Raw genomic sequence first — 15,817 nt, forward strand, 5'->3', positions numbered from 1 at the left:
AATTAGGCTCATCCCCTTGTTCTAATGAAAAACAAAACAATTACAGACTGTCTGTTTAAATGTACAGAGCTCCTGATAAAATGTGCTTAGTCCACTGAAACTGCAGGGGCATGTTAGATCTTGGGGTTGTGCTGGAGTTGGTTTGGCCTGTTGTTACATCTTCCTGGGTGTCAACCAGTGTAGGTCAGCATCAGAGATGAGAGCTTTGTGGATCCTTGTTAGCATCTAGTTTAACTGCTGATTTCAGGGTGTGTGATTTTAAAAATAGCTAATGTTGCAATGCTAATGGGAAGATTATGAAAAATAGCGATGCAGTTTCAGTCGAAAGCACAGTTGTGCCAGGGTAGTGGGAATATGTGGCCTCACTGCACCTAATGATCAGGATTCAAACCTCTAGGACAGACCCCAAATAGCATGATGCTCTTCAAAGTTCATGGAAGGCAAGGCATATGAGTAGCGGTAATCACAGCAACACTGCCACTTAAGATTGATGAGCATTTTATTTAAAGCAAGATATTTTTCATTCACTTTATTCTTGGATCCTTTAGAATTTGTGTGCTTAGACTTCCCACATAACGTAGTGGACACACTCTTACCTTTGCTATGGTGGAGAGTGGGATTCTAGTGTCATCACCTGATTCCAGAACCTAGGGCTTAAACACCTAATGTGGCAAGCCTGTTGAGAAAAAAATAGAAAACTGGCAAAACAGTGTTAATACAAAGCCCCCAAATAATTAAATATGCAACACCAACTCCCAAAGCTCACAGCTGCATCCTATCTGTTAAACATGGGATATATATGATATGGTTTTGTGTGTTGAAGTATGATCAGCTTGTGCTATAATACAGGGCTATCCCAGCATAATATACTTTATGAAATTGCCGGTGTATGTTAGAATTTAGACTGTACTGGATGAAAGGCTTTCAGAACACATTTTCTTTTGTTTAATTTTGCCTATCTAGGTAAAATGAGAAGATGGCAAACTGGCAGAAAGCTTCTAACTGGTAGTGAGGCTTCCTTAAAACTGTCCATTTCTTTTCACTTAACTAGGACCTCAACTGTATTATTTTATTTTTCAACATAAGTGGATTTGGTTTTGGTGAGGTAACTCCTGTGCTCTTTTCAGGTGATGGACTATAACATTAACCTGGGAAAACACCTTCTTCCCTTGGTGGTGCAGGTGTTGAAATATTGCACTTGTCCTCAGCTAAGGCATTACTTTCAACAGCCTCCTCGCTGCTCCCTCTGGTCCCTCAAACCTCACATTCGGCAGATGTGGTTAAAGGCTTTGCTCGTTATTCTCTATAAGGTGAGTGGTCTTAAAAAGATGCTGTCCACAAAAAAATTTGCGCTTCAATTTAAAATTTGTTGCAGGGAACACCTAAATGTACAGCAAGTGAAAGGAACTGTAAAGAACACTTTTCTTTTATATGCTTACTCACTGCATTTAATTTCAATGTCTGAAATAGTTAGGCTTTCTTCTGTGCTACTGACTTCATCTATGCTTCTGCAGTGTATATTGTCTTTTGTGTGTTTACCTGAGAAAGAAAAGTATGGATTTGAAAATAGGAAAATGATGTATGAAATTCCAGTGAGAAGTATTTTGAGTAACTTAGAATTAGTTTTGAAAAATTAGTAACTTTAAATGGGGGAGTGTGTCAGTTTTAACAGCTTGTATTCTTTAGCTGATTGATGCTTTTAGGAAGTGTTGTTAAATGGTAATGTGTCTATACACTGAAATGGAGCTGTGAGTACTTTTGAGATGCTTAACAAATTTCTAGGAAGTCTGTAGGGCATACAAGGAAGTAGAGACACTGAATGTTACTAATATGGACTTTTAATATTTTATTAAAATAATTCTGTGTACAAAGCTGACAACAGTCCTGCTTCTCATGGTGTAATTGTGAATGTATGATGAAAGGAAGGTGAAGGGCATCCAGCTGACCATATTCTTGTAATATTTCTATTTTACTGCCTAAATGTTTATCCAAGGAGAAAAGTTAGTTTTTAAGCTGAAGTTTTTCTCTTTCGCTGAACAGTACCCCTACAGAGACTGTGAAATCAGCAAGATTGTACTTCACCTAATCCACATCACAGTCAATACCCTCAACGCTCAGTATCACAGCTGCAAGCCCCATGCAACTGCTGGTCCTTTGTATAGTGACAACAGTAACATAAGCCGATACAGTGAGAAGGAGAAAGGTACTTTTAACACTGATTTGTATGATAGTCATTGATTTAATTCATTAAATCTTGCAGTTGTTGTAGAAATGGGTAAATAGGGTCTAAACCTTAGAACATAATACTCAGAATTAAGTCTGAAGTGTGACTTTTCTGACCAGCTATAGCCACCTACAGTAAAAGACATTCACAGTCGCTCCTTAGGTTGAGATGTCTCACATCTCTTGGGGGGAGTGTATCTTAAACTTAGTGGTTCAGTCATCATGATAGTGATGATAGTTCTTGGCCTTTTTCATGGCAGTGCTAACTGACCATGTTCACACGCAAGGTGTGCAACCAGCCTAATGCCACATTCTGATTTTACATTGTCGTGACTTAGAATCATAGCAAGAAAAGAGAAAATTATCAGTTCAGTCTATAGTTTGCTTTTCTCTGTTAAAGGAGCTGAAGTTGACTAGCTTAATGCAAATGTATTTGTGGATGTCTAAGGGCAGAAGAGAATGGTTCAACCCCTAGAGTCAGTGTTCGATTGTTAACTCTATGTGCTTGCAAAGGTGCTCTGATGATGTGAGCTGGTGTAAGCTTGGGGCTTGAAGTCACATGCTGTCACTGAGTGTAACTCCTTACAATTGTGAGGTTTATTACATGGTAAGTGTTAGTGATCAAAAGGTTTTATCAGGTTTAGCAGGTTCTTTTGATGATAATCTATAGCTGCTTTTCAGCTATTTTGCCTTTTAGCTGCTTGTTTGTGATTTACATCCTCCTTCTCAAACAGTTGTCTTAGTGTGGAGCAAACTTCTGAAAAAAAATCCAAGAAGCACTCTTGTTATGCATGTTGGTCTCTTTTCCTCTTACTGCTTGTTGCTTGTGAAAAGGTATCCAGCAAAAGAAGAACACATTTTTTTTATTACCTGAACGCACTACTACTCAACTCTTGAAAATTAAAGCAAGCTTAACATGGATTTAACCTATGTATTGCATATTCTTACTCACTTGGACGTTTAGTATTGGTAGTGGAGGGCTAAGAGTGTTTAAATAACTGTGGCCTTACTGTAAATTTATCTTTGTTTTGAGCCAAGTTAATGATTTAATTCATAGTGACTTAATAATGCTGAGGGTAGTAATAGTACATTTATAAAATGCATTGACTTTCTGGATTGATTCTGAGATGTTTCTAAGACAAAGTGAGGTGACTAAGTACCCAGCTTGTCCAATACTGGTTCCCTGGGTGGCCTTGTGTCTCACTTCATCATTGTTTCCCTATGTTTACAGTAAGGTTAATAATATTTACTTGCTTTCCAAAGCTGTTGTGATGGGCTTTGGGCTGTGTAGAGGTAAAGGACCATAAATGGACGCATTTTACTCTGTAAATACTGACTTAACCATAGGGCTCATTCTCCTCCTTTGTGGAAGGGCTGCAGAAAAAGGAGGATGTAGGAAAGTTTTCTTCCATCTGCAAGAAGCAGCCAATATAATTCCATAGGGACTTGGAAAGTTGAAGCCTTTCCCACCTTTTCTTAGGAGACTTGTTTAATCTCTGGTCAGGTAGTGTGTGTGTTGCTGTCATCATCAAAAGTGGTGTTTAGAGAAATGAACAGATGAGAATTTCTTGTCAGGCAGCAAGAATCCCTATACTAAAGATGGATTTTCCAACTATTGAACCTTTTTCCTACTTTTTCTGCCAAACTTTGTTGTGGGGTTTGTGACTGTTGTGGGAATCAAGTATACAGACTGCTGTAGAACTGGTGATAAATATTGTGAGAAGAAGCATTTGTTGCCAAGGGGAAGAAGAAGTCACACATAGGACGTGACATTAAAAGTGATCTCCTAACTTATTAAACCCAGTTCATGTAGAAATTCTTACTATCAACCTTGTTTGATTTTTCTGGATTTGTCATTTCAATTATGTATCTTATGCCCTGGTGCTTTTAGGTGGCAGTTCCATAGCTTCACATGTACTAGCACTTCCCAGAAATTTCAAAGCTGAAGATATTTATGTTGAGTTTAAGTCTTCAGTTTTTGTCCATTCTAACTCTTTGACTTACTTGCCTCTCCACTCCTAGACACCAAATGCATTTCCTCTCCATATTTGCTTGCTAGAATAAACAAGGCAAACTTTGTTTTTCTTTTGAGTGCTCTGTTTTCTTTATGGTCCCAGTAGTGTTTTATTTCCTTGGAGATGAATCACTGGATGTAGAATCACAGAATGATTCCTCGTGATAAGTATGGATTTTTCCTTTTTTTATTTCTGTTTCTTTTAATAGCCATTTCATACAGATGATGTGGCACTTTTGAGATGGATAAATAGATTTGGATCTTTCTTTCTCTTTGCCATTTTCAACTGGCAGGTCTCAGAGCATAATGTTTTACTATCACTACTTATATCAATGATTTCATAGGTCATACTCAGGTCTTATTCTATTACCAGCTTCTCCAGATTATCCATTTCTTCCTTTTTCACTTTAGTATTTTGCTGGTTTATTACTGACCCTGCAGTTCTTTGAGTATTTTCTGTCTTCTTCAAGTTACCATTTCTCACTGAGCATTACAGAAGTTGTTTACTCGAGTCAGTGTCCTGATCAAGTGTATTTCTTCCATCTAAACAATCTGTATTATCAGTAGAATAGATCAACTTAGAATGGTAAAAGCATTGATATACTTTTGTTGTGTTGTAACCCATTTTTCATTTATCTCTGACTTTAACTGAAGAGGTAACAAGAATGACAAAGTTATACCTGGGATATAAATTGTATTGCAAACTTCAGATGATTCTTCATTTTTCAGTCAAATTTAGTTGAAACTAGCTGAGGTTTTGTTACATAGACAGCTTTTCATTCAAGAAATTGTGCTCTCTTAAGAGTAATAAAGCTTTTTCTTTCTCCAGCAGAGGAAGACAGTGTTTTTGATGAATCTGATATTCATGATACACCAACTGGACCTTGCAATAAAGAGTCTCAAACTTTCTTTGCAAGACTGAAAAGAATTGGTGGCAGCAAAATGGTGAAATATCAACCAGTTGAGATGAATGCTCAAAGAAGTATGAATTGTTTTGTTGGTATAAATTCATGTAGAAATACAATTTCCTACTCTTAGTTTCAAGCTAACACCTTTCTTTGTAGAGTTTGTTGCACTGCCTGATTTGAATACAACTACTCTATCTGACTCAAAAGAGCAGATACTCCTCATTTTCCTGAATGAATTATCTTTCAAGAATCTCAGAGTAGGCATTCCAGAATAAAAATATCTGAAATCAGCAGTTGTTTTCTGAAACTTTAAGCTCTTTTGAATTAAAAAAAATTGTGAGGATTTACTGGAATTTTCTTTGACCATTGGGCTGAAGATTTTTACTGAAATTAATTTTTACTAGAAATTGATTTTGTTGGTGAGGTGGGACTCTATGGTAAGCAAATTTATTGTTGCTGCTGCAAATGTTATGCTTTCCCACTGGCAAAAATGGTCATTTGGGGATTTGGAAAAGTTGGAACTATTTTGATTTCAAATTTAGGGTTCTGAAATGAATAACCTAAAAAAAGTTGAAGAGATTTCCATCACCACCCACCTGCCTTTTTTTTGTTTCAGGTGTTTGCATGGGGTGGGGGGGATGATTCTGACTAGAGCAAACATCTACTTTAACTTTTCTCACTTCTTTTTTTGCGTGGTGATTCACGTGTGGAGTATTTTGAAATATAGGGATATTGATGATTAGGAATATCCTGTCTTATGTGAAAATATGTAATTCATAATAATAATACAACAGTGCTAACCCCTAAAAATGTTCTCAGTGAGTATGTTTGCATAGCAAAATACCAGTGCAGTGGTAGTACCAGCAAGTGTAACTGTGCTTGCTTCCCTCCTCCCCAGGACAAGGAGCTATGACTAAGTGGTGTGATAGTTGCTAGACTTACAGCTAATACTACCCTTGCTTCTTGAATTAGAAGCATCCATTTTAAGCCCACTTTGCTGCAGTAAATTAATGTAGGTGTACTACATGCAGTCAGCCCCAAGTATATGTAGAAATGTCTTCTTTCAATGCACAAGGCTAAACAGTCTATCTACAGGGTACATCTGTCCAGGATGTATAGAGTTTGGACAGTTTTTAGATAAACCCTATTATCCAAATGGCAGGTTTTTGTTATTATTCTTTGTAAAAATCTGTGTAATGTGATTCTGAGGTTAAAACGAATGTGGACAATTTTGACTAATACTAGGTTTGTATTTGAAATGCTAGTCATGTTGAATTGTGAGATAAAGATGAAGATATCTGCCAAAAGTCTCCAACTGAGGTAGTATTAGCTCTTTCTGTTTTGATCAGGTGAAATAGAACTGGCTGAATATAGAGAGACGGGGGCCTTACAAGACAGTATTCTACGCTGTGTGAGAGAAGAAAGCATTCAGAAAAAAAAACTGCGCTCTCTAAAACAAAAATCTCTTGATATAGGGAATGCAGACTCCCTGTTGTTTTCATTAGATGAACATCGCAGGAAGTCCTGCATAGACCGGTGTGACTTAGAAAAACCACCTGTCCCTGCTGCTTATGCCATGCACAGGCAGAGCGATTATGGACGATCTCGGCAGAATTCTTCTACTAAAGCTGAAAATATAGAAATACAAGAAAGTCTTCCTCGTACAGAGAGTTTCCAGGAAACAAGAAGGCCTGTCATACCAGAAGTTAGGCTAAACTGCATGGAAACCTATGAAGTAAAAGTGGACTCCCCAGTTAAACCTGCTGGTCCCAAGGAAGATTTAGATCTGATAGATTTGTCCTCTGATTCAACATCGGGTCCTGAAAAGCATTCAGTGCTCTCCACTTCAGACAGTGACTCTTTAGTCTTTGAACCACTTCCTCCCCTTCGAATAGTGGAGAGTGATGAAGAAGAAGAAACAACAAACCCGCTGAACGATGAGGTCTCTGGCAAAACTGCTGTGTCATCTCCTTCAACTCCTATCAATGTCTCTGCACTCAGCCTTAGCACAACTCCTCTGGTACAGTTCAGCATTGAAGATTGCTCCAAAGACTTTAGTTCTAAGGATACAAGCAACAATACTTCATCAGGAATAGAGGAGATAATTTCCACTTCTCCCAAAGATCAAAAGGACTCTTCAGAGTTAGTTAAGCTGGAAGAACCTCAGGACGTGTCCTCTGGGAACCCACTAACACTGAAACAGAAGAGGGACCTGCTGCAGAAGTCATTTGCCCTTCCAGAAATGTCCCTTGATGATAACTCGGAGCTCAATGTGGAGGAAATTAGACCTAGTGGAACAATTCCAAGCCCTAATGTAAAGACAGTCCTTATTAAAGTCCCTGAAGATTCTGAAAAGCAAACAGAAAGTGATAAACTTGATACCAACACAGAGTCTGATACCGAACAAAACGCAGAGCAGAAACAAGAAGAGGAGACTGAGGAGTCAGAATTTAAGATTCAAATTGTTCCTCGCCAGAGAAAGCAGAGGAAGATTGCTGTGAGTGCTATTCAGAGAGAATACCTGGACATTTCCTTTAACATCCTTGACAAGCTGGGAGAGCAGAAGGAGGCAGGTGAGCTCACTGACCCAGTTGAAAGGCTTATTACTGCATGAAGATTTTAGTAACAGACTGGTGTAAGGAGAGATATGTATATTTATAGGGAGAGATGTGTATATGTAGCATCTGATGTGGTCCCAGCCAGCTGATGCTTCCAGGTGTTTGTTTCTCACAAGGAATGTACTGATACAGGCCTGTTCAAGGGCCCATTTGAAAAGAAAGTGGAGCTCAGTGACAAAAATATTCATTCTGATTCGAAGTTAAGGAGTGAAGCTCCATGGCCTCTTTATGCAGGGAGTCAGAAAAATGGTCATACTTCTGTGCCTTTTATCCTGCTGAACTAGTCCGTGCTACACTGATTCTCTTCTGGTGTAGTGATTTTTGGCCTTTATTTCTTTTGCCAGCATAAGGCAGTGGAAAGCAGAGTGGATCACAAAGTGCAAAGCTGAGCAGGCTGTAAACTTCAGAACTAAGAGCACTTAGAATTAACCACAGTTTGCATTTAGGAACAGACATACACACATATTTTGGTTTTATACACTAAAAGCTTTTGTATTGGGTTTACATGGCCTGTTTAAATCTTTGTTAAAAATTTAAAATTCAAGCATGGGGAATCCTCTGTGTACCCTAAGTTTTTCCAGGTGATTTCAATGCAAAGTTTTGTTACTAAGTTTTTTCAGAGGGAGAGAAAGTAAGTTTTTTCCGTTTCCTCAGTTTCCAGTTGAACCTGTGAAACAGTTTGAAAAACTGTATGCTGCTGTGCTTTTAATTGTGTGGTGCAGTGAGGGGGAATATTTATGTATTCCCGACCTCACTTTTTTCTTAATTGCTTCAGAGACAATCACAGTGTGCTTTCTTATTATGATATTCCACTTTCACAAGGAGCAATCGTTCAGTGTAATCATAGTTACATTGTTCACTTTATGTTTCAGGCCTATTGTCCCATTTATGGTTCTAGTAAGCTGAAGAAGTACTGGAGCTTTATAGAAACTAGAGAGAGCTGAGTGCTTTTGAACTTTTCATATGGATTCTTAGGGAAGCAGAGTCCTGAAAGAATTGTGCAATTAGACTCAGTGCTTCTTTGACCATTCATAAGGGCCAGTTTTCATGCAATAACTAGCACTATCATCCCTGAAACTGCTGTGCCGGTCCTGTAACACCAAGTAGAATCTTTTTAGTGAAAGAATCTTAAACTTTATGAATCTTTGGGATCAGCTGCTGGATCAACAGCCTTTTGAAGGGTAAACCAGACAACATGTTGGAGATAAGGCTTTTAAAAGATGTTAAACCATCACTTAAACTAGATTTACATCAATGGTACCTCTATTATTTCCATGTTGGTGGTTCCAATAATCACTCTGTGAGTGGGATCAAGATCAAACGATGTGCATTTATTAGTTCTGAGCTCTAAAGACCACAGGCAGAAATCTCCTTTAAAAAGTGATTCTGGGCACTAGATCCCTGTTCCCCTATAAAAATTCTTGTGACACACACACTGAATCCTTTTAAAACTGCTGGGAATGCCAGATGGTGTATGGATGACTGAAATGATTTGAAAAAGCACAATTTTCACATGCAGATCCTGCTGCCAAAGGACTTTCAACACTGGAAATGCCAAGAGAGTCATCATCTGCACCGACCCTTGAAGCAGGTGTCCCAGAGACAAGCAGTCACTCTTCTATATCAAGTAAGTTTACCTCTGGTTTGAGGATTAAATCAAAGTTACTGTATTTGTGCAGCAAATGCATATCATGTATGGTAAATTCCTTCCTCTGAGTTTCATGGATTTGTGGAAATAATGTGTTGGATATAATTAGATCTGTTAAACCTCTGATGGTCAGCAGGATTTTAGCAGTTAATGGGTACAAGATTTTCTGTTGTGACATGGCAGGTTTGATAACTGTGGTTTTCTTGAATTAAAGTAGGTAGCAGCAGCTAAAAGCAATATTTCACTAAAGCATTGTCAACTGTCAGTGCACAGAAGCAGAGGATGAGAACTCCACAGGGCTGTTACTATGGCCTTTGATACATTTCTTGCTGTACCTTAGGGAAAGAATCTCATGCAATTTTTGTAAAATGCCTTGAATGCCACTTCCTCAGCTGCTTGCTGTAATGTGGTAACTATTTATCTGAGACTCCCATATCTATTTCAATTGAAAATGAACTATATTGACTCAAGTAGACATGACACATAGCTTAACAGAGCACATGAAGATAACATGGTTAGAACACTAACAAAATTCAGAATGGTGTGTCCATCTAGGTAGTGCTAAATAACACATCTGAAGGCTGATGGGACAGAACTCTGACTAATAGAAAAGGGAGGGGAAATGACCTTTGATACCAGTGAACTGCTAGATCAGCTCAACTGTCTTGCTGCGCTTCAATTTCAGATTGCTATAGAAATGTTAAATTTCAGTTTCTGAAATTCATTGTCTGCTGATTTGATCAGAAGGGGTGTCTGGCCTATTAAAGGAAGGTGTTAATTTAGACATGCAAATTGAATACTCTGAATTAGATCTTACCTCCCCAGTTTTCCCACACGCGTCTCGTGTCATGTGTATCTCATAGAGAATATTTGTTGGTCACCTAATGATACAGATGTCACTTACTAAAGCAGCTGAAGAGATACCAGTTAAGACCTATCTCTTTTGGGTTTAGCTGAGTGCTAAGGATTCCTGTAAATACCAACGTATGACACTGAGATTAGCTCAGTTGTTTAGAGCATGGTGTTAGTAACACCAAGGTCATGGCTTTGATCCCCATATGAGCCATTCAGTTATGAGTTGGACTCGATGTTCCTTGTGAGTCCCTTCCAACTCTGAATATTCTGTGGTTCTGTGAAATTGGAAATATTACCTGTATGATGGTAAGCCTAAGTTCCTATGTAAATATTTCTTTCCTCTTTCTGTGTGCCTCAGTTTCCAGCTGCAAAAAAGAACATGAATGCTTCCACTGTGTCTCTTGTCCATTTAGACTGAAATGGTTGTGACCTACTGTGTGTCTTTACAGTGCTTGGCATAAAAAGCCCTGATCAGGACTGTGAGCACAAGACACTTCAGTAACACAAAGAGATAACATTACTTTTACAGCCAGTGCCTGGCCACAGGAAGCATACATCACTGATTGTGACAGGAAGATTTTACCTTTGAACTTCTCTTTTTGAGTAGAGAATTCCACAGGAATGGAGGGATGATTGTGTAGATCACTAGCTAACAAATGAAAGAGTTACCAGCTACTATATGAAGGTTACTGATTTTCTCATGATTGTTAGGTTTCTTGGAGAAAACCTGAGAAGGGAGAACTTCCCTCCCTATGCCACTAGTCAGTCACAGGCATGAAAAGTTATGTGCTGGTCCACAGCAATCAACCTGGCTCCAACACTGTTCAAAGGCTGGCAACTCTTTGGTTTTTTGTTTTGGTTGGGTTTTTTTAATTATTTTTTGGGTTTTTTTGTTGTTGTTGTTGTTTGGGTTTTTTGGTTGGTTTTTGTTTGTTTTTGTTTTTATATTTGTGTGTTTTGTTTTTTTTATTTTATTTTTTATTTTATTTTTTTAATAAACTTATCAATATTTGAAATCAGGGCTGTCCTTGAGAAATGAGGTAAATAGTCCTGGAAATACAAACCTGCTCAACAATAGCCTGATCATGTGAAATATGCATGAAATTTTTTTAATTACAATCACAAAAAGCTGTTAAGAAAATTCAAAGAGATAATTTTCTCTATTTTGACAGTCATCTGCTCTCCAAGCAGTCTTGTCAGTTCTAACATTAATTGCCGTTCTTTTATCAGGAAATTCTGTGCTTGATAAAGTGATAAAGCATCTATTTAAAATCATTACCCTGGAAACGATGGAAATTCTGGTTTTTAGCTAATTTGCTTTGAAAGGCAACTGCAATATAACTTTTAAAAGTGAAATATGGAATGGTTTCTTGGTCTGCTTCAGTTTCACAAGCTCAGTTATACCAGGACTGCTTTGAAAAAATGCTGTAGAGGTTTGTACTTGGACCAAAAATAGAATTTAAGAGGACTTTGAAAGGGTATAACTGAAAAGGATATAATGAGGAAAACTTGAAATACTTTATCCAATAAAATAATTTCAGTGTGCAGATTTCCTCTGAAGTATTTATTGTGTTTACTATTATGCAAGGCCTGTGTATGTTTTGTGAGGGAGTACTCTGTTTACTCTGCATTTTAAAGTCTCTGATAGAATCTGAGTAGAGCAATTTTAGGAGAAGGCACTCAACCCTTCAGAGCTTTCTGAAAGTTGTAATTTATACCTTATCTCTAGTTCTTCATCACAGTTAATGATGTGAAATGCTGGGTTTAATTTCACAGCTTAGCTGGGTACTGTTTGGAATTTTAGAACGGAACTAACTGATATTATGTTAATGTCCTTTTTAATGATGTTGAATGTAGTGCAGATGAAAATAATCATTCAGAAAAGATTTTACTTTGTTGCCCTTGTTTTAAGGCCCTACTGAGGAAAGAAGTTAAACATATACTTAAGGCAACATTTTAAAAGCTTTCCTGGATATTTATGTCAGCAGTTTCACAGTCCTTGTTCAAGCATGGCCTTAAAACTCTGACTTTGTACTATGAACAATGATTTTATTTTCAGTGGTGGAAATATATTGTTTGGACTCAACTGTCCAAGTGAATTTATTATACTCATTCAATTTGAATTATTTTATGAATGAAGGAAAAAGTAAGAAACTCAGGAATTGTGTATAATCTGTTTCTTCTTCAGTTTGAACATAGAAAATAGAATCATTTAGGTTGGAAATTACCTTTAGCATGGTAATTTAGCCAAGTCCACCTTTAAGTCATGTTCCTAAGCACCAAATCAACATAAACAAAAAGCGTAAAATTTTAAATCCACTTTATGTTTTGATTTTGAGCATTATCCAGTGAGAAATATCTCATAAAGCAATCCTTTTAAAGAAGTAAATAGTTGAATGAGGAAGAATTGAATGCTTGTTGCTAGATAGCTTTGTGTAGGAAGTATGGCAGTTAAATTACAAAAGGGTCTCATCTTCAAAGGTGTGCTGGCTTCACACTCCAGCAGAATGTGCAGGTGTAAGCCTGAGTGGTGGGTATGTAGGAGTTGTGTTCAGGTTGTGCCACCCACGAAGGGTGCTGGTGGTACCCTCGGAGGGTGCTGGTGGTACCCTCGGAGGGTGCTGGTGGAGGGTGCTAGTGTCAGTGAATGTTTTCTTGCAGTGAGCACAGATGTAGAGCAGCAATCCTTACTTTGCCAGGAGGAGACTGAGTTTCCTTCCTTGGTACATTGTATATGAGTGAGATTCAAGTACACATTTATTGACTCAGAATGGGAATTTTGGGGTAGTATCTGACACTTCACAGATACCCAGTGTTTTGATGAACTTTCGTGATATTTGGAGATAAAAAGGCACTGACAGTTGACACAGTGAATCCAAGCCGCTTCTGACTGATGGCATTGAGGCCAGAACTGTACCCTGTGTAGTTGTGTGAAAGGTGTGTATTGACTTGAGAAAGATCCTTAGAGGAAGCAGTCATCATCCTTTCAGTATTTATATAATGCTGGCTTGTAAGATCAGGAAATAAGAGTAGTTTTAAGTGTTGTCTGAGCTCCTGAAATCCTTTTGCATTTCTGACTTGCAGCTCAGTTCAGACAAATGAAAAGAGGCTCTTTGGGAGCTCTGACAATGAACCAGCTAATGAAGAGGCAGCTGGAACACCAGTCTAGTGCTCCTCACAATATCAGCACTTGGGATACTGGTGAGCTGCATTTATTGTTCTTTATTTTTATTTTCTAAACCAACTACCGTGTAACAATCCACTTAAAAAAAGAGGAATATTTCTGTTCTACCATCACAGATAAGTAATCAAGATCAAGTCTAAAGTGAATCTTTGTAGTGAGTACAAGATTCTCACCTGGTATGAGTTGGAATAGTTATGTATTTGGGAGGTAGATCCTGTGGTACAGTGGTGTGCCTACAGTTTTGCATATTACCTGGATTATTCCCTGGCCTCATTGAAAGAACTGGAAGTATCACTGTTGATTTCATTAGGTATAGGATTTCATCCCTGGTGCATGGAATTATTTATTTGCATGTGTTTTTACAATGGTGTTGGTACATCACAGAGTTGTGCCTTATACCAGCCAGTTTTGTTTCTCTTTAGAGAAGTTTCTGCCAGCTCATGCTGAACACATGAAGTTTCTGTTCACTCACTGTTTTTTCTCCCCTTAAGATGAATGAAAGCGATGAAAACTGAATTAAACACAACATTTACTCATTACTTGTTTTATTTGTTTTTATCGTCTGTAAAACATTTTCAGTTATGACGAAATTCATAGCAGATGTCACTAAACAATGAATTCATTCTGGTTTATCATAAATGCTAGATATTTCAATGCTCATCTTGATGTTAGTGGCATTACACAATCGTGCTACTTAGGAATTTATCAGCAGATCCAGATGCATCCAGAGACAAGAATGCTTAAAGTGTTATGTGGTACTTCTGCTGACTGAATTGTCTCACCACCAGCTCTGGATAACTGAGTTGAAATTTGTCACCAATTTAGATTTCAGCATGAAGTTCCATCAAACTAAATTTTGTAGCTGAAGAGTGGCTAAAGATGTGGTACGTAGTTCAGGATTATCCTTTCTATTCCAGTCTGCTGAACAGCATGCTCAGCATGAGATCCTTAAATCATAAAGGTCAGAATTTGTCAAAGATAACAATGGTGGTTTTGTCCTATCAGCAGGTAAGTTTATTTATTGAGGAGACTTAACTGGATCAGCTAATCTCTCAGACAGGGTTTTAAAGATTAAAAAGTTACTGCTTTTTTTCTGCAAGAAGTAGTTAGCCTGTATTCGAGAGAAACGAGTCAATACTCAACACCACTTAGGAACTCTGTCTTGTTAATCCTGTTGCAAGTTTAGTAGCTTTCTTCACAACATCTATGACTTTTCCCTCCAACATTAATTTCAGGTAAAGGCCTTCAAGCATGGAGAAGCAAAAGAAAATGTTCTTTTCTGGAAAGCTTTTAATCTCTTAGTCTCTTGTTCAACCACTAGCTTAAAAGTAAAATTATTATTTGTACAGTGGGGTTTTTTTTCAGGACAAATGCTCAGTGTGACTATTTGTAATTTCAATGTCACACCACAGTTTTAAGACATGAAAATATGAGTTGGTATATTTATGTATCAGCTAGGAAGTGGTCTCATCCTACATAAGTATATGACTTGTGTTTGGTCCATGCACACTTTAGTAATTTATTTATTGTTATGTGGATATGTAATGTGTGTCTCTTTCATTACTCATTTCAAACCACTCTTTTCTCAGGCTTGCTATCTGTAGAATAAAATCATTTGGTGCCTGGCTTCTTTCAGTACAAACTATATCTGACTTCTAGTCTCTTGGTATTTCTAAACACTGTCTCTTTCTCTTTTTGTGGTTCATATATTTCGTATCTTGTTGAAACTTTATGGCTAGGACTTCCTTCCCTTTTTTAATGACATTTTTCTAAAATGCTTGCTTTGTTATTTGGTTACCTGTGTCCTTTTTCCTTTATGGACTTCTTTTGTCTTTCTCTCCCCTTCCTCCCTATGCTTAAAAAATTAACTCTTTTGTTTGGGTTTTTTTCAGTAGCAGTTGTATTTGTCTTTTTCTTGTTTTAACAGTTCAAGACTTGTGGTGCTGGTGACTGGTGACAGATGCCGGAATCGTAGTTCCAGAGACTGAAATTCTTTCTTTATTCACAGAGCAGATACAGCATGGAAAGAGGCTGTGCAATGTTCCTGTTTGCCTAAACCCTGACTTGGAGGGACCACCATTAAGAATCAGAGGTTAGTTCAGTGTCCATTTGACCTGTCTCTCTGCTAAGACTGCCAGGAAGGTTTTATAGCTAGTACAAAATGGTACTGAATTTTATGTTCCATTCAGCTGTTTTAAAGCCCTCAACTGTCCTGCAGATTGTAGGTTATTGGGAAATTATTGCACAAAACATTTAATTTAAGACAGGAACAACTGATAAGGAAGTACTGGCTTTTCTCTGTTATTTGTTTTGGCTGTCAACCCGGAAATAAAAGACTCTGTGTGCAGAGTGTGGTTGAATGTCATT

The 15,817-nt window shown here is 37.7% G+C and overlaps 1 protein-coding gene across 13 annotated transcripts in view; it reads left to right on the top strand.

Annotated features, from left to right (window-relative positions):
* UNC79 (unc-79 homolog, NALCN channel complex subunit) overlaps window positions 1–15,817 on the top strand; it is a 106,923-nt gene that overhangs the window by 51,452 nt on the left and 39,654 nt on the right. For 8 of the 13 annotated variants that reach the window (XM_032690759.1, XM_032690765.1, XM_032690767.1 and 5 more), the window contains 7 exons: window positions 1,128–1,310; window positions 2,041–2,203; window positions 5,067–5,219; window positions 6,495–7,718; window positions 9,283–9,390; window positions 13,351–13,467; window positions 15,459–15,542. In XM_032690759.1, the coding sequence (XP_032546650.1) occupies window positions 1,128–1,310; window positions 2,041–2,203; window positions 5,067–5,219; window positions 6,495–7,718; window positions 9,283–9,390; window positions 13,351–13,467; window positions 15,459–15,542 (2,032 nt within the window). The remainder of the gene's footprint in view (window positions 1–1,127; window positions 1,311–2,040; window positions 2,204–5,066; window positions 5,220–6,494; window positions 7,719–9,282; window positions 9,391–13,350; window positions 13,468–15,458; window positions 15,543–15,817) is intronic. The other 5 variants (XM_032690763.1, XM_032690761.1, XM_032690762.1 and 2 more) reach the window with 5 other exon arrangements.

The sequence above is a fragment of the Chiroxiphia lanceolata genome, chromosome 6, assembly GCF_009829145.1.
Source record: "Chiroxiphia lanceolata isolate bChiLan1 chromosome 6, bChiLan1.pri, whole genome shotgun sequence".
Lineage (NCBI taxonomy): Eukaryota > Metazoa > Chordata > Aves > Passeriformes > Pipridae > Chiroxiphia > Chiroxiphia lanceolata.